This window comes from Meles meles, chromosome 17, assembly GCF_922984935.1.
Source record: "Meles meles chromosome 17, mMelMel3.1 paternal haplotype, whole genome shotgun sequence".
In the NCBI taxonomy this organism is placed as follows: Eukaryota; Metazoa; Chordata; class Mammalia; order Carnivora; family Mustelidae; genus Meles; species Meles meles.
In genome coordinates this window covers 57139353-57166529 of record NC_060082.1, presented here as the reverse complement: position 1 = coordinate 57166529, position 27177 = coordinate 57139353, and the positions used below count along the sequence as shown (strand labels likewise).

Genomic DNA, 27177 nt, shown 5'->3' with positions numbered 1-27177 from the left:
GGAGACAGGGGTGCACATGGGGGTGCAGGGTGCAGAGGCCCCAACACTGCAGGGCCTTAGCCCGGCCCTCTGCAGCTCCCACGGGCGTGGATGCACACACCGGCTGCCTACCTGGATCTTCATGGCCACCTCGCGGCCACCCTTCATGCGAGCCAGGTGCACCTGCCCGATGGAGGCAGCCGCGAAAGGCCTCTCCTCGAAGTACTCCAGCTTGTCCCTCCAGCCGGGGCCCAGGTCACTGTTAAGCGTTTTCTGGCGAGAGGGGTCAGGGAGGGGCCATGAGTACAGCCCGTGTGCGGGACACCCCGAAAAGCATCCCCAGGCTGCACCCTCCTACAGGCTGCCGCAGCTGCCCCCCAAGGCAGGGGGGAGGGGCAGAGGACCCAGACACCCACCCCCCAGGCCTCGTCTGCTCACCGTCATCTGCTTCAGGGGCATGAAGTCCGCGCTCTGCCTCACCCGCTCGAAGATCTTGGCCAGGTGGGGGTTGATGAAAGCATCATCTAGAAGGCCAGAAATTAGCAGAGGGCTAACCCCTCGGAGAGCAGGCGCAGGGGTCAGGAGCAGAGGACCCCCTCCACGGCTCCCGGGGCCATGGACAGAGGCTCCAGGGAGGGCACAGGGCCAAGGGCCGGGCTGCGCACACACTGGCGGGCACCGCAGCCAACAACCGAGGCCAGAGCCTGCCTCCCCCCAGGGCGCGGAGGGTGTCTGCGCAGCCCGAGGGCCCCGGCGTGGGGCAGCAGGGGCTGCGGCTCACTAACTCACCCCAGGATCTGAGAAAGTGGATTTCTTAGAAATAACAGGCAAAGCCTTTTAGGGTTACAGAAGGAGCAAATTTCAGAAATAAAGCAGTCAGATCTCAGACACACCCAGAACGTGGCCACCTACAGAGAACCATTGTTTTTCCCTTCGGACCCTAGGCCTCAGGTGCTGCTTTGGAGCCGTGGTGGCTCCGCCCGAGGCCGCTCCGGTCAGCTTCCCCCCGGTGGTGGCCACAGTGGGAGTGCGGCTGCAGTGGCAGTGTTCCGAAACGATTTGCCACAAACCGTGGGCAGGAGCACCACGTCCTGCACCCAAGTCCCGGGAGCCGACGCCCTGGCCCTCTGCTGCCCGCTCTGGGCTGCTCCTGTGTGTCGGGCCCGGAGGAGGCTTCCGGGCAGCCAGGCGTGCATCCCTGACCCTGGCCGTGGGGGGAGTCGCCATGTGGGGGTCGTGGGCTCAGACACACCCTGCCTGCCCTGGGGATTAACTCCATCCCACGCCCTCCCGGGAGCCCTGCTGCACACCCACAGGCGGACTTGTCTTCAAACCCTCTCCCCTGCAGGAGCCAGGTCTCTGGGGCACCCCCACCGCGGCCCTCGGCCCTTATGCTCGGCCACTCGTCCCAGCCTTCCCTACTGAGGCCCACGCACCCCGTGTCCCCAGCATCCTGCCACGACAGGCCCGCGGCCGCCCCCCAGCACCCTCCAAGCCCGACGTGAGGCAGCAGGGGGCGCGGACAGCAGCAGGGCTCTCACCAGCCTGGGAGAGGTCGGGTCGGGACGACCTCGAGGTGCCAGAACACCCCCAGGGAAGCAAGAGCAACCCCCGTGGACACCTACTTTAAGGTCTCTGAACATCACGGCTGGCCAACAGCCAGGACACGAGTGAGAGGGGCCGGTGGTGGGGGCGCCCACCCGTCCCCTCCCAAGTGACCCCCGCCCCGTGCACTCACCCTGGATGCTGAGCATCTGGCCCAGCTTGAGCGCCGCCCCGCGCACCTTGCACAGTGTGCGCACGATCCGCTCTGCGTTCGCCTCCGACAGGAAGGGGCTGGAATCCAGCACGGCCTTCTTCCCTGCGGGCGGGAGCCAGGTCAGCGCAGCCCACCGTCCCCCTCCCGGGGCGTCCGCAGGCCTCACGCAGTCCACCCCAGGCCGTGCGCGAGAGGAGGACGGGGCTGGGTCTGGGAAGCCATGGGCGCCCGTGGCGCAACTGCAGCTTGTCCCCTCGCTCAGCCCGGGAAGCCAGGGAGCTTGGGTGCGCCCCAGCACCGTCCCCAGGCTCCAGCCTCGTAAAAACAGGGACGATAGAGAACTTCGGGGGGTGGGGGGCTCTCAAGTGCGGCGTGAAGGAACGGGGGCCCTGACGCAGGCTCCAACCTCCTGAGCACCCCGGAAACCAGCAATGCAACTAACACTCTGGGGTGTCGTGCAACCCGCCCACCCGAGGCTGTGCCAGGCCCTCCAGGGCCACCCGGGTCTCCCAGGCCTGACCAGCAGCCTCCTGACGTACACATGCACACCCATTTACACACGTGGAGCCCTTTCCTCGGGATCTGTCCCCGGGGCCTGATGGGAGCACCACGGAAGGCCATGGTCAGTGGCACGTAGGGAACCGGCACCAGGAGGGAGGGACCCATGTGAGGACTCCGTCACTGTCCCTCCCCCTCACGTACAGGACAAAGGTCATCTGTACCCCTGAGGTCACAAGGCAAGCTAGCTGCGGGAGGGGGCCGTTGGTGGGGGACAGAGCATAGGGTCAAGGACAGCACTCGGCCCACTGCTGTCTGCCTTCCCCCTCGGCCTGCAGAGGCGCACGAGGTGCAGTAACCTCAGGGGTGCGGAAGACCTTTGTCCACTGCGACGAGGGCTGGTGGGCTGCGGGGTGAGGACACAGGGGGGCTGATACTGTGTGGCCACAGGATGTCGGGGCCCATTCTGGCGTCCCTCCACTCACTCCAACCCCACAGCATGGCCCAGCCCCAACATCGAGTCGGCCCTGGTCAGAAGGCCTCCCCGCCAGCTCCTCCAGCCCTGGGACACCCGCTGCTCTCCCTGCACTCTGTCCTGTGAGCCTGGTTAGATCTGGGCCCATGGCTGTCCCCCATGGTGCCTGGCCCTGTCCTCAGCCCGCATCGTCACAGGCCTGGCCCAGTGCTCGGAGCGTGGGAGCCACGTCCTCCTGGAACAGGTCGGGTGGCCAGTGTGCCCTCCACCCCCGGGCGCTGCATCCAGCCCGGCCTCTGATAGATTGGGGTGGGGGGTGGGGGGGGACATGGGTACTAAATGGGGACTAAGCCCCAGGGACACTGAGTTTGCAAACAAGCAGCCCCCAAGAGCACCCGGGGATCTTCTGCCCTCCCCACCCCGAGGGCAGCTGCACGAGGCCAGATCCGCCCCAGAAGCTGGACCGAGAAGGGGCCCCACATCACCCCCTTGCCCTGAGTCAGAGCTCAGGGAAGGGGGGGCCCTCTGTGCGCCTGCCACCCCCCAGCCCCTGGGCCCCTGTGGAAGGTGGGGAAGAGGAGGGGAGGGGAAGAGGCCAGGGAGGAGGACGGGGTGTGCTCCCCGCACACACACCCCTGGGCCGCCTGCAGCGCTCCTGAGGCGTGGGGACAGCCCCTCGGCCGTTCCAGGCAGCCCCTCCCCACGGCCCGGAGGTAGGTGCTCCTGCCTGGGCAGGGCCGGTTCTGGGAACCGCCGGGTAGAGCCGGGCCACGGAGGGCGGCCCCCACTCAGGGGAGGCTCTGCCCGCGCCGCCTGAGCCGGGCTGCTCAGCGTCCTCCGGGCCACCGGCTCCAGAGCCCCCTCGGAGCTGGAACGCAGCCTGGGGGGTGCCCAGGCCCCCTGACCGTGGCTCTCAGGCCATGGTCCCTAGGCCCCTTGACCCCCAGGCACGGTCACCAGTTCTCTGACGAAGGTCACCAGCTGTAACCCTGGAGCCAGGGCTGCCTCTTTCCGGCTCGGCTGAGGTGCCCAGAGAGCAGCCAGTTTCCGGGGCTGGGAGGTGCGGAGAACACTGGCTTTTCGTCCCAGAGAAAGCCAGGCTTCGTCTCCCAAAGTGTCTCAAAGCTGACACTAAAAATACCCTCACTAAACCCTCTCTGTCCTCCGGCCCCTCCCCAGGACACGTGATGCGCCCTGGGCACCCGGTTCTCGGGCCTGTGGGGACGGGCCAGTGTCCTCTCTCCACAAGGCCCCTCGTCCCCACAGGAGGGTCCTGCAGCCGAAGAAGGGCCGTCCAGGTGTGAGGCAGGCCCCCCTCAGGGTCCCTAGCCTGGGCTTCGGGGGTCACCGTGCAAGAACACAGCGGGGTGTTCCCCACGTGGCCTGAGAGCCAGGCTGCCGAACCTTCTCGGCAGAGTCCTGCCCCAACCTTGCCACCAGACTGGGGGCAACTGACGGTTGTGACCTCACAGATTGGGAGGCAGGGGACAGAGCTGCGGTGCTCACCTCAGAGACAGTTGTGAGGGGGGCAGCTGCGGGTCTCGGAGGCGGGGGCACCGAGGGCCCTGAGGGGCTGGTGCAGCAGCACAGACAAGCCCCGGCGCAGCAGAGCAAGGCGGCCGCAGGGCCAAAGCCAGTCCGCGGCGGGCAGGTGTGCTGGCCACCGGAGGAGCCCGGGGGGGCCGCGCGGGCCGGGCAGAGCAGCCCTCGGGCCTCAGACGACTCCGGGCGCCATGACGTGGAGCAGAGGCCAGGAGGTGGCTCCTGGAGGCCCACACTCCAGGAACACGGGGGTCTGGGGGCCGAGCGGCCCACCTCCCAGGGCCCAGCTCACCTGAAGGGTCGTCCGGGCGGAGGCTCTTCTTGGCGACCTCAGCCAGCGCCCCAAAGCCTAGACCCACGGCCAGACCTGCAAGGAAGAGAAGGGGCGCTGGGCGCGCTGCGGGGTCTGCCCGCCGCCCCTCCGTCTGCGACGCCCTGAGCTGCGGCCCATATGCTCACTGGCCGCAGCTCCCCAGAGGCCCTCGCTGACGGTCGGACGTTCTGAGAAGGGAGAGAGGAGGGACGAGCGCTGTTTCCGAGGCCTGGCGCCTCCCTGCGCGAGCCTCCTGCAGCCCCTGCTCGCGGGGTGGCGAAGGCCCTAAGAACGTGCACGAGTGCGACGGGGTTTCCCCGCACAAACCGAACACGGAGCGGCAACGGTCTGCGGGCCGCGGACACGCTGACCCCACGGGCACCCCCCAGAAAGCACCCCCCGCTTCAGCACGGAGAGCTCCACCGCTCGAACGTCCCTGACTCCGCCGCCGCTGAAGGAAAGCGTCAGTGCGGTGAGAAAGCAGTCGCTGGTGGGAGTCAGAACGTTCTGCCAAGGCAAAGGCCAGCATCCCGGGTCCAAGCCATGGAGACCCACCGGCAGGGCCCGGCAGGTGTGGACAGTGGTCTGAGGACAATGGGGGCAGCAGACAACGTCTCATCTAAAAAGTGTTTCGCAGTCTTCAAAATCAAAGTTCATCCATACCCCTTTGGCCCAGAGGTGGGGACTGCCGACCCCAGCTGGCCGGGAGAGCCACGGAACCCAGCAGGTGCCACGGATGCCACACAGAAAGCCTTGGACCTACAACTGCCTCTACCTGAGGCGCGGTTCTCGCTGGCGGGCGGCACTGTTAGCAAAGAGAGTGGAGGACATGTGCGTGAGCGCACCGGCCACAGCAGAAGGGACGGCAGGGACCCATGGCAGATGCGGAAGACGAAGGCCCTGAGCCCGTGGCAGGGCGGGGCGCAGCAGCCCCCGCGCCCAGAGGCGTGAGCTCCCCCAGGGCCTGCTGTTCCACAGGGGAGGAAACCAGCACGTGCTGCTCTGTCTTCCCAGTTCTGCACAATCATTACTTGTTACTGTTATGAAAAATATTACTGAATTCATTGAAAATTTTATTGAGCAAAAAATAATTAAGAGCCAACAAATAATAGAACAATTATTTTTAAAACCCAAAGATAACCCAACCTTCCAACGTTAAGGGTGTGGCTCAACAGCAGGAGGGGCTCCGGCCCCCTGGGTCCTGGGGAGGACTGGGTCCAGCGAGAGCGCCCGGTGGAGCCAGGCCGCACTGCAGCTCCCTACGACCGTCACTGCTCCCGTTCAACATGGGGCCAACAGCGCTGCCTAGAGAAAGGGCAAGGCCCGCCGTGGGCAGAAGGGTCAATTTTCTAGAGCCACGGTAGAATTAAAAGAAAAAAAAAAGCGTGTGAAGTCAATGTGCATCATGTATTTTATTTAACGTGACTGAAATATTACCAAGTCCCCTCGTGTGTAAAAATTATCCAAGCTACTTCACAGCTCTGTTTTGGTTTTGCACCGAGTCTTCCCAACCTAGCGTGTACCGCCCGCTCTGAGCGCCGCCGGGTTGGGCCCCGCACGCTCCAAGCACCCACATGCCGCCCAGGGCAGGGCGAGCTGAGCTCCAGCAGCCACAGGAAGAAGCCAGGCACTGAGTAAGGGCCCTCGGGACCCCAAAGCCATCTGGGTGCCGGGGCTATTTCCACTCGGACCAGCTCCCAAGGGCCCTGGGCCGGGAGCAGCCCTGCCATTAAACATTAACTCCGCGGGGCCCACCCAGCGAGCGAGGTGTCTGCCTTTGCAAAGTGAGTGATAACAAGCAGGGTTAACCGTCGAACTAGTGACCTCCACCAAGGTCTCTGCATCTCGATTCTTCTCCACCTGCATCAAGTCCAAAGACAAGCCTAGGGTTAACGGGCCTGGCCATGCAAGCAGCAGGGCGCCCCCCAGCTCCCCTGCCCATGGTCCCCCTCAGAAGTTCTGTCACACCCTTCCCCGGCCATTTCTAGGCTGCCCGGCAGGGCCAGAGCTCTCCCAGGACAAGGACCTGTCAAGTTAGATCACGAAAAGTACGTTCCACAAAGATGGCATCAGGCTCCTTCGTGGCCTGCAAGCTCCCAGGCAGCTGGAGAAGCCGCCCGCTGACAGGCTCCCCACTGCGGCCAGCCTCGCCACCCTGACCTTGGCCTCAGGAGCTCCTGCTCCAGTGAACCAAGAATAACCCGCCCTTCCCCACCCGGCAAGCTTCCAGCCATTCTCAGAACCTCACTGAGAGGGAAGCACAAGCCCAGCCAGGCTCTTCCTTCTCCCAGAACCAGGAGGGGCCGGAGGCCTCCACGGCACTCCCCGAGGCCTGGTGAGGACGCCCAGAGCCCCACTTGCTCACTCCACGTGCAGCCCATGCCTTGGGCCCCACCTCAGTCCCCCCAGTGCTCAGGGCGGCGCCCCCCTCCACGCAGGGCTGCACCACCGGCCTGGCCCACGCGGCCTGGCAGCAAGGCCTGCCAGATGACCGGCAGCCCGAGGAGCCGGCTCTGCAGCCCGGGGGCGGCCGTCGGCAGCCTGTCCTTCGTCCTGGCCGGCGGGGAGGTGCCAGCCCCTGCCAGGAAGGCTGCTGGCCTTTCTCTCAACAACAGAGCTTTTGCGGCTCGGAAACGCCAGGGAAGCAGCAGGTTCTCCCCAGAGACAGGAGGGCCCCGGGCCAGCTTCCCAGGCCCCCGGCCCCAGCTCCCCTTCCGTGCAGTCCCCCCGAGGTCATCGGAGCTAAACGAGGCCGCCCTGGAGCAGACCCTGGCTTCCACCCAGACCGCCCAGAGGCTGAGAAAAGGAGAAACCAAACACCCTCCGACAAACAGCCCCGCTGGGAAGGAGGCTTGGCGCAGGGCGCCAGAGCGGGAAGCAGCAGCTCTACCTGCCAGAACCCCAGGCTGTTTACAGAGCAAGGATCACAGGGGTTTCTGCGGCACGGCCCCCGGCCAGGAGATTTCTACGGACAACAGACTGTGTGCCAGGCTCCCCTCTGGGCCCGCGCTGTCGTAACGCGCCGTCTAAGCCAGAGGGCACACAGAGGCCTGGGGAGGTAAGGACGCTGCTTTGCAGCAAGCTGTTCCTGAGTCCTGGCCCTGGGGACAGCGCGGCCTAGGAGCCGGGCCAGCAGGAAGGAGGGCTGTGGAGTCCCTGGACGGCGTGCCCCTAGGTGGTCAGGAGTTGCCCCCCGACCCATGCCCAGCAAGGGACGCCCGCTGCAGGCTCGGACTCAGCTCAGGTCCCTGCCCAGGTCCCCAAGCACATGGCCCCGGGGAAGCGGCCATCACCGTATCCGCCCTCACCTCCCTCAGAGCTCCTCGGGGGCGAAGCGGACTCCTGTGCCCCTTGTAGACCAGCTCCTGGAGAGGCAGAAACCGTGTGCCCACACCCCGGCCACCCCAGCTGGGCGGGCGCAGGGCGGGCGCTGGCTGCCAGAGGAAAGCAGGAGTGCGCCCCCAGGAACGCGGGCGGCAAGCAGGTGTCCCCGTGGGCTACCCCACGAGCAGTCAGCCCTGCACGCGGCCTGCCAGACCCGGGACCTCCGATCTCCGCGGCCTCGATGACGATCGAGCCCGAGTGATCAAGCTGTGTGAGCAGAGGCCTGACTTCAGACGAGCAACCCAGGCGCATGGAGCCAGAGGGCCGGGCGCACGGCTCTGCCACACAAGACCCGACATCTCCCCTCCCCGTCAGCTCCCCGCCCCAGCCGCAGGTCTCATGGCAGCACCCCTGAGGGACGGCTCCGCTCGGCTCCCAGGCCTGCCTGCGCCCACGGCGAGTCGGTCACCAAACTCGCTACTCAACTTCGTGTCACTGGTTGCATTTCTGCGTTACTAAAACATGAGATTAGCTGATGGGAATTTGATTTGTTTTAAATGTTCTTGGCAAAATTAAAACCAAAAAAACCAAATACACCCAGTCACCCTGTGTTTGCTTACCGCGGCGACGGGGCCACAGAGCCCGGGGTGGCGGCATGATGACCCCAGGGCGCGTGCCCCACAGCCACCGCCGCACACCTCCATCCTCGCACCCCTATTTTCCAACAGAGGACACTCTTCTGTGGCCTCGTCTCTTTCTTGATATGTTTGTTCCTTTTTTACTAAGACGTTACTCAGTTTTCACATCTGGAGACCCGCGACTAGCAGCAGAAACACACGTGGACACCTGGCGGCACATCGTAACTGGACAGAGCGTGACACGCGCCCCTCCCCCCTCCTCAAGTCAATGCTTTTTTTTTTGGAAAATGGGCTCCACACCCAACACAGGACTCAAACCCACAACCCCGAGATCACGTCAACGCTCCCCTGACTGAGCCAGCCAGACACCCCTCGCAAACTATTTCTTTAACGCAAAGCATTTTTCTGGGAATAGGGATCCTTTAACCTTGCACCTTCTAACATTACAAGGGTTCCCAAGGGTCCCTTCACTCTACTCGTCACTCCTGGCCCAGTCTTCTCACGTCTGTTCCCTGATCTGATTTCGCAAGCCCGTTCCACACATCGCCCTCCTCCTTCCTGCTCCCGCGCGTCTGGCTCCCCCCGGCCTGGTGCCCTCGGCAGTCCCTCACTCCTGCCTCCCCGGCGCAGGCCTGGGCACCACAGCCGTGGAGGAGCCACGCTTGGCTGCTTCGGAGAGCAGCGCCTCTGCAGGGGGCCTGACCCACTAAGTCTCCTGTCACCCTCCAGTCCTCCCTCAGGTTCCAAACACACAGGAGACGGGAAGACAACTGCTCTGAAGCACGAAGAGGAAAAGGGACGGAAGACGCGAGAACATGGGAGACACGGACGTGCAATGCAGACACGGACAGGCAACACATCTAACAAACGTCAGGGAGAGAACACGGCAGAAGCAGCACTGGGAGAAGAAATGACCAGAACTTCCCAACACCCATGAAGGACACGAAACCACAGGTCAAAAGAGCCTCGCCAAAGCCAATGCAAGACCCCTGACTTCCCCGGGCCCATGGGCTCAGCCGCCGACCCTGGCTCTGTGTCAAGCCAGCTGTTGGCAGGTGGCAGTGTCAAGGTGCTGGAGGACCCCTGCAAGTGGCCCAACACGCACACGGGGCTTGTCTCCCTGTCCACGGGCCCCCTGAGGAGGTCTCTGTGCACCAGGCTGGCCACCCAAGGCGGGCTTCCAGAGCCTGAAAACAGGCCTTCGAAAGGTCTGCTAAAGGCCTGGAAACAATCCGGGTCACCGGCCCCAGTGGGCTCGTCTATCCTAGGAGAGCACAGACCCAAGGGAACCAGGTGCTACACCACAGAGGGCAAGGCCACCAGGCCAAGCAGCACCAGTGGCTACCCTAGCCCCAAAAGTGCCCCTCCCGCCAGAGCCGCGGTCACACGGGGGACTCGTGTCCACGGAAGCAGGCCCCCGGCTTGCTGAGAAGGCAGCCCGCTCTCCTCCCTAGCCCTGCACGGCTCCCAGAGGCCCTGAACCAAGCTACGGTGGGTGGGGGCCAGCCTCGCGTGATCGGGACACTGTGCAGGGCAGGCAGCGGTCGGCAGAGCAGAGAAGGCGGGAATAGGGTGGGTAGGGGGCGGCTGACTCAGCCACATAGCCAGGATCCACGGCATCACCCCCCTTCCCTCTTGGCGGGGGGCCGGGGGAGGCAGAAGGCAAATGAACTCCAGCCACACACTGGGGAGAAAATCCCTCCCTGCTGGGCGTCATCAGCGCCTCCAGGTCTTGAAAGTGGCCTGGACAGGGAAGCTGTCTCCCGTTCGGAGGAGGAGACGTGATCGTGATCTCCCCAACGGCCACAGGGCACGGATGAAGCGGGAGACCAGATGGAAGGCCCGACCCACAAGCCACTACCACTGACTGCTGTCCTGAGCCACAGGCAGCCGCAGCAGATCACCACGGGGACGGCTGCAGGCCTCCCCACACCGTTCTGCTCCCCTGGATACGCACCCTGGGCTCCACTACCACCAGGCCAACGGCTCCAGCTGGGTGCAAGCAACGGATCCCATGCGTGTTAACCTTTTTCCCCGTGATATAAATATTCTGGCTCTGCGGTGTCGTGTATTGTAATCGTAAGGCTCTCCGTCCGGCAGCGTTCTCGGGGCCTGAGCGCGCTCGGTGGGCAGCAACTACTTGCTCCAGCACCAGGGAGCACGACTACTGGGACCTTGTTCTGGCCGGTAAGGACACGAGGGCCTTAAAGCTGGCCCTGAAAGCCCACCACCCGCCCTGCTCCATGGGAGACGAGGTGTGATCTCCTCCCCGAAGACAGGACTGGTCTGAACAACAACAGCCGGTGCAGGGAGGCGAGGGGAGGGTGCACTCAGGGAAGGGGCAGAGGGGAAGCCAGGGCTGGCTGAGGGTCATCTCTGTGTAAGAGAGGATTCCTCCTCCGGACGTCTGATCCCAGGACCCGGGACTCCCTTCTACCCGATCCATCCATCGGGGCACTGGGCTGGGCCAACAGCGCACAGTGCGTGCGTGTGCGGGTTTTGAGAATGAGTGCGTGAGGACAGGTATCAGAACGATACCTCTGGGCCCACCTCGCACTGCCCAGGGACGGGCGTCTGAGGCAGAGGCAACATGTCTTAACCTTTGTAAATTCTGGGCTTTTCTCGTTGGCTTCTAGAAAGACCATAAGCCACGGCTTCTCTGCCAGGATCCCGCCCTGCTGTGGCAAGGAGGAGTGTCGTGGGGCCTAAAGGAGAAAAGCAGTTCACCTGCTAAAGTTCACGTGCTGGGAGAGCCCCACAGACCTGCCCCACTGCGCTGGCAGCGGGCAAGTCCAGCACAGCCCGCGGGGGACACGCGTCTGATCCTGGGTTGTCTCCCCCCAGTCGCTGCACGCTCCAGTGGTCGTACGTGCCGGGGCTCTGCAGGACTTCACAAATACGTGTTGGTCGTCTCCGTATTCTTTTGGGGTTTTATGGTTTATAAACTTTTTGTATTGAGAAAAATAGCCAGAGAATCTTTGACAAAAAGTTCTCCACCCGGAGAAGACTGGACCACAGCTTGGTGACCCCTCTTACAGTGGTGGGGGTCCTGAACCCTCCTTTCTCTGGGCGTCCCCTCTTCTATTTTGGGCCAGATCTTCTGTCCCAAACACTTGACTCCCACCCCATCTCCTCTTCTATTTCCCCTCCCCAAAAAGCCCCTCTCTCCCCCGCAACACACACACATTTAAGTCCTGAAGAAGCTAAGAAACTCCAGCCTCTGTTCCCAGTCTCTGGTGTCGGGACCATTCCCTGCTGGGATTCGGACTAACACACCCATACTGGGATGTGTCTTTAATCTGCTTAAATCTTTCATTTAGGGGAGAGAGAGGCAGAAGCAGCAGACGGTGGGGAGGGCCCTTCCATGTAGAAGGTAGGGCTGGGGGAACCAGATGGAAGATGAACGAACGTACATCCACGTCACTCAGGAATTTCCACGCAGGTGCAAGAACTTCTGTCAAAGTGGCCACAAAACTGTTTAGCGGGAGAAGGACGAAGGCAGCTCCATGCTAAGCACTAGAAACCACGGCTTTGTGTGTAATCCTGAATTTAGGGGGCGGGGGTCGGGGGGGTGCAGCGAGGAGAGTGTGTAGCTCCCTGCTCTTTCCCGATCCCCTCCTTTCGGGAGCTGCAGGACACTGAGCCCCCGGGGGCTTGAGTGACTCCTCCTCCGGGCAGTGTTTCCTGGGTGGCTGACTCTGCTGGGGTGGGTACTTCCTTTCCCACTTGCTAGTGTTTCTAACACACACGCTGACCCTTTTCCCTTCTCTCTTTACCCTGAGAAAGTAGATGAATACGTAAAAACTTGTTGGTTCTCGGAATCCCTATTTTATAGAAGGGAAAACCTAGGTAGGGCCCAAGGTCATAAGGAAGCAAGGCTGGAATTATAACCTGATACTGTGACGACCTAAAGTCCGGTTCTGACCCCATCTTTCATATCACTCGTTAACAAGACCTAATATCCACGGTTCACCCTGCTCACATCTCAGCCATGACACCCCCTGAACCGAGGTGCACCCAGGACGCCCACCCCATCCACGTCCACCAGCTGGATACCTGCCGTTGACCCTCTCAAGGTCAAGCCTGCTTCCCAGGGGATCTGCAGTGATCCCTTTCCTTCATGCCTCTCCTGCCAAAAGTCCCTACACCTGCTGGTCCACACCACACCCCCCCGAGGGGAAGAAAGGTCAGAAGTGTTTTCTAGAAGAACAAAGCAGGAGTGTTACCTCACTCTGTTTAGACAACAACCCACCAGCAAACCACAAACTTCGCAATACAGTGAACCACAGGTATAAAGCAGGATGTTTGTAGCTCTGGAGAAAAAACGTTTTTTTTGCAACACAAACAGTTCTAAAATCTATGATAATTCTGATCTTCTATTCAGTTTTACTGTTTTTTAAATGCCAGTCCTGACCCACTAAACTGATTTCACACTGGCTGAAGGGTCCTAACACACAGTGTGACCACCTCGGGTGCAGCTGAAAGCCCAGAACTCCCCTCCAGAGCCAGAACGCCACGTTCTCCCCAGACCTGGATGCTCCCTGCCATCACCCTCCCCCGTCGAAGCCCGACAGGAGGGGCCAAGTGCTGGGCGAACCCCCAGCGGGCGCACGCTAAGGACGGCTCCAGGCCCCAGGCAGCTGTGAGCACGGGCTCCAGAGGCTTCTGACTGCACAGGACACCTGCTCTGACCCCATCCCAGGCAGGGTCTGGCCTGCGGGGAGCCCTGCCCCGGGGCTTACTGAGGCTGCCTGTCTGCCGCACACACCTTCCCCCAGAACCCCTCCCACTGCGTTCGTCTTCCTTGACCCCAACCCCGAGGCCCTGGCTTCTGCCCCCCTCACCGGGAATGCACGGCATTCCGTCAAACTCAATTTGCCACCACGACCTCCTTCAGACCACTCTTCCCAAAGAGACCCTCTACTAGCCTCACCCACAAAGAGGCCCCATGAGACGATCCACTCCACTCCAAACCCGTCGGTCGAGCGAAGCCTATGTGCTGAGCCCCGTCCGGAGCAGCGGGAAGAGGGCTGGAGAGAAAGACCACAGAGCGAGAAGGGACAGCTCCGGCCTCAGACTTGCTGGGGAGAAAAGCGGGCCTCCGCACAACACTCCGGTAACCAATGCTGCCCACCCAGCAGCCCCTGTGGAAAGCAGGGAAGTGCCCAGGCTCCTGTGGGGTAAGGATCGCTGGAGGCCGCCAGGTTCTCAAACTGGTCCCAGGAGTGGCACCCCGGGCAGTCACAATGCTGCATGAGGAACTGGTTGAATGCAACCAGCGAGGAATAAATTTCCACGCGAGGAAATAAAGCCACAGCTCTGTCCTAAAGCACAGATGGTACTTTAGGCTGGACTCTGCAGCAGCTAAGTCGCAGCAGATACCAAGTTTTTAAGACAGCAGCAATGGAATAAAAGCTTCGAGAAAGTTCCATCCAGTGAGTGGGCTCTGCATGTCAGAAACACCAGCAGCCGTCACTCAGTGTCAGAGCCCACACGCGGGTCCAGCCCCGAGGGCTAGGCTCCCGGGGGCACAGAGCCAACCCCGAATGAGGAGCAGGATGGCGTCTCGGGGAGAAGCGGCCGCAGGGCACGGCGTGCAGGACGGCGGTACACGGGCGGGACACTCAGAAGGCCACCCGAGCAAAGCGCCAGACAAGCAAGTCATGGTGCAGACACACAGCGACGGGCGTCTTGCTCGGGAGCGGAAAGGACAACGTGAGGTCACGGCAGCAGGTACGAGGGCTTCACTCCAAAATCATCTTGCGACTCAGCACAGACGCACTGGACACAACATGACTCAAAGCTCCAAAGAAAAGGAGAGAGCTCCCAACCGCACAGACTTCCCGACAGAACTCAAGGCCGCAGCCCCCGGTTCGCCCTCCACTGACACCGGCCAGCTCGTGGGGGTCTAGCCAACGGTCCCTGCGAAGCCCGTCGGGGCCAACACCACTCTGGGAGCTCCACGGCCCCCGCAAGGAAGGTCGACTCACTGCCCAGCCCTGACCCGGCAGCGGGGCTCAGTGACAGGAGGGAAAGTCTGCTGCGGCAGACACGGTCCCCAAGTGACAGGGGCAGAGTGGGACACAGTCACCGGACCATCCCCCGGGGAGAAGGGTCAGGAGCAGCTCAGTCAGGCGCCAACGGCCTCCCCGGGACCCCTCGAGTCCCCACCCTCTCCCACCTCCATGCAGGCCCCGTGGTGGCCGAGCGGGTGGCCCAGGGCAGGCGAGGCGGCATGGGTGCACACAGCCACCTTACCTCCGAAGTTGGCCAGCCGCCCAATCCGTGTAACCGGCACCTTCCGCTCCCGAGAGTGCTCGCTGAGCTAGAGGGGGCAAGAAAAGAGACCGCACGGAATCGGCGAACGGACGGGACGAGCCGGCAGCGGTTCACACAGCCCCCACTGCTCCGCTCCACCCCCGAAGGCGGCCGCTCCACCTGGCGGCATACTCCACCCAGAGGAGGCCTCTGTGTCCCCGAGAACTCCGGACCACGGCATCAGAGAACGTCCCCAAAGGAAGGACTGACCAGCGCCACCGGGAGCAGCGGCCACCCCAGTCCCGCTCCACCTGGCCCTCCGGGACGCACCGTCTGCTTATGGGGCTTGCTCTCGGGGCGAGCCTTGGCCTGCCGGGCCTTCTCAATGTCCTCCGTGGTGAGGCCCCCCACGGGGGGCTGGTCCTGGTGGAAGAACCTTCGAGGAAGGCCTGTGGCAGCAAGTGCGCGTCTGGGGTCTCCAAAGAGCCTCCCAGTGACCATGCCCAGAGGGGAGGCAGCCTGGCCCGGGAGCCCGGCTTCCCTAAAGGGTCCACTGGCCACGTAGGCTGGAGCTGGGCCCTCACTGCCAGTGTGATCCCAGGGTGGGGGCGGTGACCGGTGAGGAGAGGAGGCCGCAGAGGAATCTGTGGGGGCCCCCGCAGTCTGAGGCCCAGCAAACTCTGCTTCTGGGTCATCGAAGCTCTCAGCGTAAGGTTCCTGGCGCTGCCCCTGCCCCTGCGGAGAGCGAAGCCAGCATGAGAGAAGCACCTGCGCCCACCCCACCCCCGGCACAGGGCGGCCCATGTTCCACCGGGTAAGCAGCCCTCAGCCAGATCTGTAGGGGAGCTCCTGCTCCTTCCCACGAAGCCAGGAGACCCAGGTTCCGCCCTGCTCCTGACAAGCCCCGCTCCCTGGTCCCGGGGAAGCCAGAGAGCCACTGAGCACCTGCCGGGTGCCTCACCAGGCCCGGGGGAGGACTGCCACACTCAGGCAGCAAGTTCCTCATCCATAAAGTGAACTGGGGTCTGGGCCACCAGTTCCCGGGGGGCTGTCCCAGCTCCATGAGGCACCCAGAAGGACAGCAGGTCTCCCAAGCCGGTCCCCCTGCTGCGTCCTGGTTTCCCCATCCTGGCCTCGCCAAGAGCTCCAGGCCGGCCCCTCTGCCACCCACTTCCAGCCTCCTTACCTGCACCTGCCCCAAAACCAAGCCGATCTGCTCCGCAGCCGTGGACTGCAGGGCCCTGGCTGCCACGAGGAGCTCCCCGCCGAGGCCCAGGTGTTGCAGGTGGGTCTCCACGGCCGCCTGGGTCAGCTTGGCAAGGCCTTTGAACAGCATGATGGTGTCCCCCAGCATGGCAGCCATCCTGGAGGGCTGCAAGAGAGTGGGCCAGTCGGGGGGACGCCCCACACTCAGAGCTACTCCACCCCGAGGTCTGGGCAGAGGCATCAGCAGGTCTGGTCCTGCCACTGGACCCCTCTGGTGCAAGCTGACTGACAGAGAGGACAGTGGGGGGCGGGGGCAGGGCTCTGGGTCGTAGGAGACACCAAGGCACGGAGGGGTGAAGTGAGTTGCCCGGCATCTCCCAGCGACCAAGTGGCAGAAGCAGGACATGAAGCCGGGCGCCCTGATTCAGCCCAGTGCTCTTTCCCCTGGAGCCAAACTAGGTTGGGAAGGGAGCGTCCGCCCTGAAGCACCTCCCTCTAGGGCCCAGGGCGACCCCAACCCCTCTGGGCTGCGCGTCCTGACCCGGCTGCCCCTGCTCTGCCCCTCGGGCCTCTGACAACACCCACAGGTCCAGGGACACGCAGAGCCCCCTCCCCACCCTCAGGCTCCACGAATGGTCCAGCCGTGGGGTCTGCAAACTGCAGTCCAGCGCGCTCCATCCGGGAAATCGGGAAATCGACACGGGATGGCTAGGAAAGCCCTGGAACGCACTGCAGGCGGGGCCCTCTCCGGATCCTCGTTTCCCCGCGTGCACCCAAACTTCTCCCTCTACTCCGTCGCAGTGTAAAATGCGCTCCTTCAGGTCGGCCAGGGCCAAAGAGTCAGAAAGCCACCGTATGTACCCAGAGCTGCCTCCCAGGGGAGCTTGTGCGGTCGTCCCCCAAGTATTTCCTACAGCCTACATGGGGCTGCGTGTGGGGGGTGGGGGGGGGATAGGGTCCCAGTGACATGCTGGGGCTGAAGAAAACCCACAGAAAGGAAAGGAGCAGCAGGGGACCCCAGAGAAGCAGCCGGGGCAGGGAGGAGCTGGGACCTGCTACGAGGAGGGGTGAGGCTGGGGGGGAGCCCAGGAAGGGCCAGGTGCACCCTGGACAAGGGGCCTGGACCATCAGGAAGGAGGCCGAGGGCACAGAGACGCTGCAGACTCCGAATTCTCCTCACATGAGGGAAGGGAAGCTCCAACTCTGAGGACCTCGAGCATAGCTCCAGCGACCTCCGAACACTCCTGGCTGCCTCCAGCCCACCTGTCACAGCGGAGCAGCCGGGGTCGGCCCAGGGGTCCTGCAGGGACCCTGAGCTTGGGAAGGGTGCAGCTACTCATAGTTAACAAGGAGAAGGAAGGCACAGGGGCTGGAGAACAGAGACAATCCGCGGTCACCTGCCTTTGCCACTACTATCACGACAGCAGCCACCGGCCCCAGGCTGGAGTGCTCGCCACTCGCCATCACTGGATCCTTTAGAAACAACTCAGTGACACAGGTATCACGGCTCCTCCTCCACGAAGGAGAAAAGCAAAGCCAGAGTGTCAGGTCAACGGTCCTGAATGGTGCCCCGAATGGTGGTCCTGGGGTCTGACCCCAGCCCGGCTCTGCCCTGTGACCACCACACCAGGCTGCCTTCCTAAACACTTGGCCCACTGGCCCTGGGCATTCCCTCAGGGACGCGCCCCAGTAAGGCACAACTGAACTGCCTACACCCTCATCAAAGCCAAGGAGGTTTCTGGAAGGTGACCATACCCTTGAAAAAGATGAAGGGGAGAGGCTAGCTGGGTCCGTCACCTGCTGCCATCACACCCAGGGCTCTGATCTGGGATCCCACACTTTATGGCAATAAACAAGGCTGAGCCCCACAGACCAATGTCTAGGCCTGGGGAGAGAGCCCACAATGAGGGCTCACACAGGGCTCCGCCCGTGCTCAAACTGCCAGCCCCCGGCCGCACCCCAGCACACAGGCACGCAGGACACAGTGCCCCTGCCCAGTCAGCCCACAGACCCCACAAGAGAGGAGGCTGACATACAAGGGTGGACAGAGATTAAGCCTCAGCCACACCTGTTCAGAAAGATCCTTGCTGGTGGCCCAGGGCACCCACTGTACCCCACTGTCCCCAAGTGCCCCAAATTAGACCTTTCCCTTGCTCACTTCTCAGTCCAATCCAGCTAAAGAAGGCAAGAGCCTCCCACCCACGAACCACAGTCTCCGATGATTCCAAAACCTCAGCTTGTCTGCTAATGGATCCCATGTCTTCCGTAGACCCTCCGAAGACCTACTGAATTCAGACTTTGTTTCCAGGCTGAAAATTCATTCTCCCTGAATTTCTCGTGCACGTTACAAGCACGAACGGAAGTGTCACCAGAGCAGAGCTGAGAGGTGACGTGCGGCTGGCCTGCCCTGCCGACGCTGACCTCACCGGCCCCCTGCACGGATCCATTGGCGATCCAACTGGAAGGCCAGCCTCCGGCCCTGAACGCTGCAGACACAGGCCTGGGACCCACCGGAGGCCCGTCTTCACTCCCCCAGCTCCTGAGCGCGGTGGCAATGAGCAGAGCCCCCAGATGGGCTGGGATTATACCTACTTCACAAGGATGCTTTAGAAAAGTTCCTGAGGAAAAAAAAAATGCTAAATAGACTATTTTTTTTTAATTCCTGCATTTGGGAGAAATGAGTAACAATTCTCCTGACCTGTTTAGTTCATGTATACTACGTTCAAGGGGACAAATGAGTAAGTCATCTAAAAACGGTACGCACTGAAAACTGGCTGTGGGGCGCCTGGGTGACTCAGCTAAGCATCCAACTCTTGGTTTCAGCTCAGGTCATGATCTCAGGGTTCTGGGATCAAGCCCCGTGTCAGGCTCCGTGCTAAGCGGGGAGTCTGCTTGGAAGCCTCTCTCCCCCCACCACTCTCACCTCACCCACACCCCTTGGCTCAAATAAGTAAGTCTTAAAAAAAAAAAAAAAAAACACAACTATTTAGTTATGCCTTCTTCTGTGCGAACGATTGCGTCCTCATCCCCCGCAAAGCCGTGATGGGCCCCAGTCTGACCCCGAACGCGGGCACCAGGGCGGGGAGGAGGGCGACTCCAGCTAGCCCTCTGCTAAGTGCCAGCGGGAATAACATCGCAGAGATCCCACCGTCTCGCTCTTGCTCGCTGTGGGGCAAAACCTGCTGTCCTCAAATCAACGGATGCTACGCATCAACACTTGGTCATCTGGGAGCCAAATCACGTGTGAACGGCCAGGCCTGCCCTCACTTGGACAAATATTTATCTCTGGGCTGCTCCAGTCAGTACAAAGTCAGCTCTTCACACCCAATCAACACCAAGTACTTTTTTTTTTTTTTTCCTGAGCAAGGGACAGCAGGAAGAGGAACAACGGTCAGAAGGCACTACCTTTCCAGAACTTTCCTCACCTTCCAGTTTTCAAAAAGTGGGTCTCAGGGATCGAGGTACCAGAGTCCCAGTGGGACTCAGAATTCAGTTACCCTGAAGTTTGCTGCAACCCCCTGCAGGAATGCACGAGAACCAGGCACTCAGCTATAGCAGGCGCCATTTCATCATGATCTTACGTAAATAAAAAGCAAAAGCCCCAGGGCACCAGGGTGGCTCAGTGGGTTAAGCATCTGCCTTAGGCTCAGGTGGTGATCCCAGCGTCCTGGGATCGAGCCCTGTGTTGGGCTCCATGCTGGGTACGGAGCCTGCTTGGGATTCGATCTCCCTCTGCCCCTCCCACCCCCACCCTACACCCCTGCTCGTACTCGCTCTCTAATAAATAAACTGTTTAAAAAGCAAATCCTTGTCTGCACCAGGACTCATCTACATTAGAGCCCTCCACCCACCACACTTCTCCCGCTGGCCGCTGAGCGGGTTTCCACACCTTGCCCAGACGTAACAGAGCAACTGAACACCCGGCTCTCTGCCTGCTTGGTAGGTGGACCCCAGAAGTCCCCGGTGTTGCCACTCTCCCCCAAGAAAGGGACAGCCAAAAGTGCTGGGTGAGCAAACAGATGTGGGGGGATAGCACTCCCATTTGGGGGTGCCTACTAGGGACTAGCACCAAAACAAAAAGGCATTCAGTGATCCATCCCACATTCCAGAAGGCTCCCCTTGGTGCTCTGGGCTAGTCCCTGCAGGCCCTGGTGACCCTGCCCTTGGCCCCAGGGCGCCAACAGCTGTGATGCCATGCAGACACTTCTATAGTAGGACAGACACCAGGGAGAGGGCCAGAGGCCAACGGAGGCTGACACAGGAGAGTCAGAGGCAGAGGCGGCCGCAGACCCCCCACGAGAGTCCTAGGAAAAGGGACGTGGGGTCCCAGCTCTGCCAAGGCTGTGGTCACTAAGTGCGTCACTCGCTAGTTCTTCCCTCGCCAGAGGAGAGCGCTCCAGGTGGCTCCTCTTTTTGGTCCTAACATGCTAAAAAACTGCCATAAAGGATGGAAATAAAGAGCTTACCTGGAGAAAGAACAGAAATGGACACAGCTCACCACCCCCAGGGACAGAGGCTGGAAAACACAGTCCCCAAGCTCAGAGAATGCGCCAATGACCCCTCACTCTCCGACCTTCCTGGGGCTCTCGGGACACGAGCTCACTCCTGGTAGAGGACAGACTCACCATGGGTCACTCGCCTCTCCTCTTGAGGGGACGGTGAGCTGGAGACCTGGTGGGGATGTACCAAGCCAGGGTTGGATCGCCTTTGTGGCTCTAAAACATGGCGTGGCCAAGCAACTCGGACTGACCAAAGCCAGGGTAGTTCTGTTTCTGAAGCGCACACTCCGCGGGGCCCCGAAGCCTCAGGGTGGCTGGGAGAAGGACACCAAAGGAAAGCTCTTTGTCTTAGGGAGTGCGTGAAGCTTCATCCAGCCATCTGCCCCACACACGTCACCCCGACACCCCAAGTCCCATCGGCGTCAAACGGCGCTCGCCACCCCCACACCCCTCTCCCGGACTCCTCATCCTGAGGAATGTGACCACCACCCACGCCTCACCTCCACTGACTCCCTGGCCGCCCCTAGCAGGACGACTGCCCCAGCCCCAAGCTGGCCCTCCTGCCCCTGGTCCCCGGCCCCTGCTCCCAAATCACGTCCAAGCTCTCCGAGGTTCCTAAGGGGCTGAAAGGACTCTCGTGACCTGGCCACCCCACACCCCAGTTCCTCTCCCTGCTCTCTGCACTCACTGTGTCCCAGTCAGGCCAGCCCAGCCCTGCTGCCGGCCTCAGCCAGGAGCCAGGAGCGCACTTTCCTCCCCATCCCCGCTCCTGGCCCAAATATCATCTCTTCTGGGACACCCTCCCCCAACACGTCCCACCCTAAAAACCACGCACACACCCCCTGCCCCTCCCCAGCCTGTCCTTCCCCCCCCCCCCCCCCCCCTGCACAGCAGTGCCCGCTGTGAATCTGAGTCACTGTCTCCTCCCCGGAGGGGCTGTTGGCCAGAACCACACCTGTCTTTCCCTCTCCGCCTCCCGCTCCCAGCTCCCTGCTCAACACAGAGCAGGCAGGTGACAAATACGGGGAAACAGAATGAACTCAACAGGACTCTCGAAGGCTCAGACAAGCTGCCATGTGTGGGACGGGCTCACACCTGCTGGCTGTTTTATCTAGATCCAGAATCAGAGGCCCCTGGCGGTGTGGCCGGAGGCAGGGTGCTCAGGCTTCAGTGGGCAGCAGAGCCCCCCAGGCAGCTTGTGAAAGCCCAGACTGCTGGGCCCGCCGCCATCTCTGGGTCTGGGTCTGGGGTGGGCCTGGAAACCTGCCGAACTCACACATTCGCAGGTGCTGCTGCTGCCCGGGCTTGAACCCCACTTGGAGATCCCTGTTCTGGAGGTCGAGAGGGAAAGGGAGCAGAGGTGGCCCACGCAGAGGCCTGGCGGCAAAGATCCTTCCCAAGTTTCTCCCCGCTGCCCTTCCCCCAAAGCCTGGCTCTGTGGAAACCCTCAACCTGCCCTTTCTCTTCCTGTTACTGCCTCAAGAAGCTGGAAAAGAAATGAATGAGCTTAAAGACCAGGAGCCTCGGGGCCACCACTGGCCTTCCCGACTGTCACCTCCCACAGGGCTGCTGAACGTCCTTTTCCAGAGGCCCCAGGGCGGGGGCACCTTCTTCTGCCCCCTCCCAGCCAAGAATAAACTTTACTTTGGTCTGGAATGTTCTCAGTTTCCAGCCTGCATGGGCTCTGAAAAGTTCCTTTACGTGCTTAAAACTTTTCTTCTACTCTGAGTAAAAGGAAAGAAACACCAGGTGACTGTTTCCCCAGGGGACTCAGAGGAACCTGTAAGTCAGGAACAGATCACCTCAGGACCCGAAGCCAGAAAATTCTGCGGCTGTGCCCTTCCCCTCAGCCATCCAAATCACGTCCAGGGGCCAGCACTGGACTCTCACGGGGGCTCTAGGCCTTGGGCCAGTGAGGGTGGTGACAGCCACCCAGTGTCACCCACGGCTTCAGAAACAGCCTCCTGTGCTGGCAACTGAACACACAAGGACAGACCAGGAAGACACAGAGACAAACAGCCCCTGTCGTCTGTCACCTGTAGCGGGGTCTGGAGAGCCGCCTTCCTGCTGGGGGACAGGCTATTAGGGCCCCGTGGTCCCCACAGCTGCCAGTCACCCCCAGAAGTCCCCAAACCTGCACGTCGCCCAGGAAGTCCCCTTTCTCCCGCAGAAAGGAGCCGGCCTCGGGGCAGCTTCCAGGCTGAGGACTTCCCGTTCCCTTGGAAGCTGCTTCTAGACCCGAGGTCTCCTTCTCAGAGCTGGTGAGAAGCGCAAACGCGTGTGCTAGCGCACACAAGGGCTTGCTGGGCAGCAGGCACTCGGACTGTCACCGGGTCCCCAGACGTCCCCATGCCGCAGTGCACTAACCACAGCTGCTGTCCCTGAGACGCTACCACCCACCGGGCTGTAAGCTAAGCGTTCCCTCAATCACTCTTACAAGCTCGTGCTGTTACCATGTCCATGTTTGAGATGAAGGCACTAAGGCACAGAGAGGCTCCATAACTTGACTAAAGTCACACAGCTTGTAAGAACTGGAGTCAGGAAAGACTTGAGTCTGCCGGCTTTAACAGGTAAGAGGAAAACCCAAGCTGAAGAGCGTTGGGTACCCTAGACGGCACCCGCCTCCCGGGAGATTAGCACGCTCTCAGGCTTCCCAGGGTTCTGCCTCCAGGTGGGCACTGGGCTGGGGTGGGTGGCTCATCGAAGCAGCAGGAGAAGCTCCCCTCTTTAAGGACACCCAGGGCTCTGGTGCGCAGGGAGCGGGTTGCAGGGTGGAGGGGTCCTGAGCGGTGCCTCCTCCTTCTGGTGAACAAATGGAACTGACTGCGACGGGGCCGTTTAAATGCCCACCCGTCAAGCATGGGTCCTGACAGCAATTTCATTTTCTGACAAAAACTCCCCCAAGTTTTCTGCTTAAAACCTGAAAACAGTGCTTGTCCCACAGAGATGCTCCAGAGCCAGGAGCCCCAGGTTCAAATCCTGCCTCTGCTGCTGAACTAAAGTCACCAAGTGTCTCTTTGTGCCAGTTTCCCCACGGGAGCGGGTCGGGTAACGCATACAGCAGCACACGGGGCCCCGAGGGGCTGGCACGCGGAAGGGCTTCATCACCGTGAGCAGAGATGCTCTGGAAGGAGGTTCAGGCTTGGGAGACCAGACAATCCCACTTATTTATATCCGGGTGCTCGGGCCGGGGACAGAGTCGCGACGGACTCTGTCGGACTGAGGGAGGGCAGTCCAGTCTCTGCGGGGGCGGGGGGGGTGCTTTGTGTGATGTGTTCTGTGGTGCCTGGGACATGCTCAGAGGCAGAAATAAACACCCACCGGTGATCCTTACCACGGCCAACGCCTCTCCCAGAGGAGAAAACAGGAAGCTTTCACGGTATTTTATGGGAGGAACAGTACTGGGCAGGGAGGCCTCTGATCCCCACGACCTCTCTGTCTGCACACCCCCACACACTCTACCACCTAATAACTGTCCCCAAATGCACTTCGTCACACTTAGCCCCTGCTCAGATGGCTCGAGCTGTCTAACGGATTAACAGAAGACGCCCAAGCTCCTGGGCCTAAGGTTGGAGGCACCACAGTCAGGACCCGGGCCTCCCACCCAGCCTCTGCTCACCCCCGTGCCCAAGCACCACTCTAAGCATCGCTCTGAGCCCCGAGCCCCGGCAAGCAAGCCTGCCCCCGGACCCCAAGCCGCGCCCCATCCCCCTTGAGGCCGGGAGAGCCCTGTGTGCATGAGGCCTGCCTTGGGGCCTGGGAACCAGCTCTGCCCTGACCAGTTGGCCAATGCAGGCCTGCTCCTGGGCCACCCCGGAACCCGTTTTTCACCTGGAAATCACAGCAGCATCCAATCTAAGCAGGAGAGGCGAAGGACCCCGAAATGTACAGACACACCACATTTACTCGAGGGCATGAGCTGACTCTTAGCCCTCGGGGAGTCTTCCCCTCACTATCCTCATCTTCCAGGCTGGCCAGGTCCTGCCCTACTCTGCACATCCCCTCTCTGGCACACATATGCCTCTTCTCTCCAGGCCAACTCCAAGTCCCTGATGGGAGGCTCCTATCTCTGACCCCGACTCCTTCCCCACCCACTGATGGTGACCACACGAACGACCAGCGTCACTGCACTGCCACCCAGGAAGGTGGACAGGACCCTCGGTGGGGACCTGGAGCTGTGGTCGAGGAATTTCCTCTAAAGCGAAATCAGGTATTGAAAGGGGCCTGTTGAAATGCGCAGGCTGGGTCACAACCTCACAGACAGGTCCACACTCTGAGCCCTGCAACCAGTCACAGTGTCCGCTTCCGTGGCAGAGGGGGCTGTGCACGTGGGATTCAGGTAAAGATCCTTAAGACAGGGCATTACCAACATGGGCCCAAATGATCGCGGGGTCCTCATGCCCGTGCGAGGGGTGACAGAAGCAGCGGCTGGAGAGCAGGTGTCAGACAGGTGGGAGGCCGGCCACCCCCTGGAGGCTGGGAAGGCCAGGGTCACTTCTGCCCTGGAGCCTCCAGAAAGGACAGGCCACGCTGACATCCCATCTCAGGCTTCTGACCTCCAGAACCATCAAATAACAAATATGCAGTGTTTTAAGTTACTGGGTTTGAGGTCATCTGTCAGAGCAGCCACAGGAAACGAATACGGAGTCTTTTTTTTTTTTTTAAAGGAAAAAGAGGGGCAGGCGGTATTCTAGAATAATTTCCAGATCACTCTTCAGTCACCCCACAAACAGCCCTGGGTGCCAAGCATGTGCCAAGTGCTGTGCCTGGGGCTGGACTACCCCGGAGCCAGCTCAGAACACACTCCTGTTCCCAACAGCAGAGTCCCGCTGGCTTGGTCCCTCAGGACCAAGGTGCCCAATGCCTTCTGAGGCTCAGTTCAACATCCGAACCACTGCTGAGGGTCCGCTGCCCACCAGGCACCGTGCACAGCCTGGGGGCACCACAGAGCCCACGGAGCAGGCCCCACTCCCAAAATGCTTTTCACCAGCTTCCACCCTCTCCATCCTCCAAAACACTTCCACTTCACATAGACTGTTCCAGAGAAATCGCTTTAGTCACGAGCGGCAAACACAGTCCCCTCTGTGTGCCCATCACTTCACTTGACTCCCTGCCTTCCCACAACAGGTGCCGTCCCTACGCACAGCGGGGAGCGAGCTCAGCGAGGAGCAGACATCTCCGCGCTCCCAAGGGCGTCAGGTGCTGGGCCTTCCACCCTGGCCTGACTGCAGGCTCCCGCCCTTTCCTTGCTGCCCAGGAGGCGGAGAGGAAAGCAGCTAAGAAACCCGCCCCCACAGCAGTAAATCAACATTTTAAATCAGCAGTCTCCTGGAGACACAAGAACTCTGGAGCTGGCAGGGCTCTCAAAGGGCAACTGGCCTTTCAGAACTGCCCCTTCTGGAAAGCTCCCCAGGTACCTGCACTAAGAGCATCAGCTTCCCAGAACCAGCGAGCCCAGCCCCTGGGGGCCGGCTTGGTTCTTGTCTCAGACACAAAGGGCAGAAAGAGGCAGAAGCCCCACGCTGAAGGCCACCTCACGGTGTGGATGACCCAGAAGGTGACGCTGGGCACACGGTCCTCAGATGGCCACACGGACACCCAGTACCAGCCTTTACTAGCTGCCCCTCCACAGACCACACCAAACCCAGACAGGGACGCTGCCGCCATGTGTGCATACAAAGCCCAGGGCTTTGTAGAACTAGGGACCCCACCCAGACAAGAAACCACCCTTGACAGACAACTGTACTCAGGGACAGAAACGGGAAGAGGATCACCTGGGCTAGGTCACCCCCAATGCCCCAGTGCTTCTGCCAGAATGGCCTCCCCCAATTCACACACACACACACACACGCACACACGCACACACACACACACACACACACACACACACACACAGGGGTTTTCCTACTTCCATGAGCCTCCTCCCCACCCCCAGAAGAGCACTTCCTCTGCCCAATGACAGAGTAGTAGACCCTGCAGAATGACAGGCCCCCACCCTCATCTTCCTCTAAACTCCCGCATCTCGTGATGGCCTGGGGTCACCTCCAGCTGGCCTGTGTGACTGTGCAGCAGTCCCGTCTCCCTTGCTGCGCGGTGAGCTCCTAGAGAGGGGACCTCTCTTACCCAGTTCTCCATTCCCCAAGGGGGCCGCCCCTGGAGCTGAACACCTGTTTGCACCCACGGTACTTGCTAACTGACGGAGCCCCGACACCTAGAACCCAGGGGTCCCATCCCCAACCACCCTGAGACCCCCCCCAACGCACGGCGGCAGCGCTGCGCTCACAGGGAGGGCGCAGAGGACAGAAACCTGGGTGCTGGCACTGCGTCCACGGCCCCCAGGGCACCCACGCAGGACGAAGCATCTCTAGTGCTTGCTGTCCTGCCCCACTCCTTGCTTACGAGAAATCGAGAGGGAAAAAGAGGGGCAAGACGGCAGGCCTGGCCCACCAGCGCAGAGGTCCACACTGGTCCCCCCAGCATGTGGGGCCTGGCCCCACGCTTTACCACATGTTGGCAGTGAGCATGCGTGGGAGCAAGAGCCACGGACTTCTCCCCGACCTCAGGGACAGGACATGTTTGCTCCGGCTCCCATCAAATAGTAACCGCCTGCGGGGCACAGGGCAATCCATCCCAACCCCCACCCTCCTGCTGGCCAGGGCCCGTGCCACAGAGCAAACGCACCAGGC

The 27177-nt window shown here is 61.5% G+C and overlaps 1 protein-coding gene across 1 annotated transcript in view; it reads right to left on the bottom strand.

The window, feature by feature from the left end:
• COQ8A (coenzyme Q8A) overlaps positions 1-27177 on the bottom strand; it is a 36371-nt gene that overhangs the window by 3228 nt on the left and 5966 nt on the right. Inside the window, exons 2-8 of the mRNA XM_045982164.1 lie at positions 15973-16158; positions 15117-15521; positions 14787-14853; positions 4546-4620; positions 1718-1840; positions 418-503; positions 112-252 (exon numbers count right to left, since the gene is read on the bottom strand). Of these exons, the coding sequence (XP_045838120.1) occupies positions 112-252; positions 418-503; positions 1718-1840; positions 4546-4620; positions 14787-14853; positions 15117-15521; positions 15973-16149 (1074 nt within the window). The 5' untranslated portion in view covers positions 16150-16158. The remainder of the gene's footprint in view (positions 1-111; positions 253-417; positions 504-1717; positions 1841-4545; positions 4621-14786; positions 14854-15116; positions 15522-15972; positions 16159-27177) is intronic.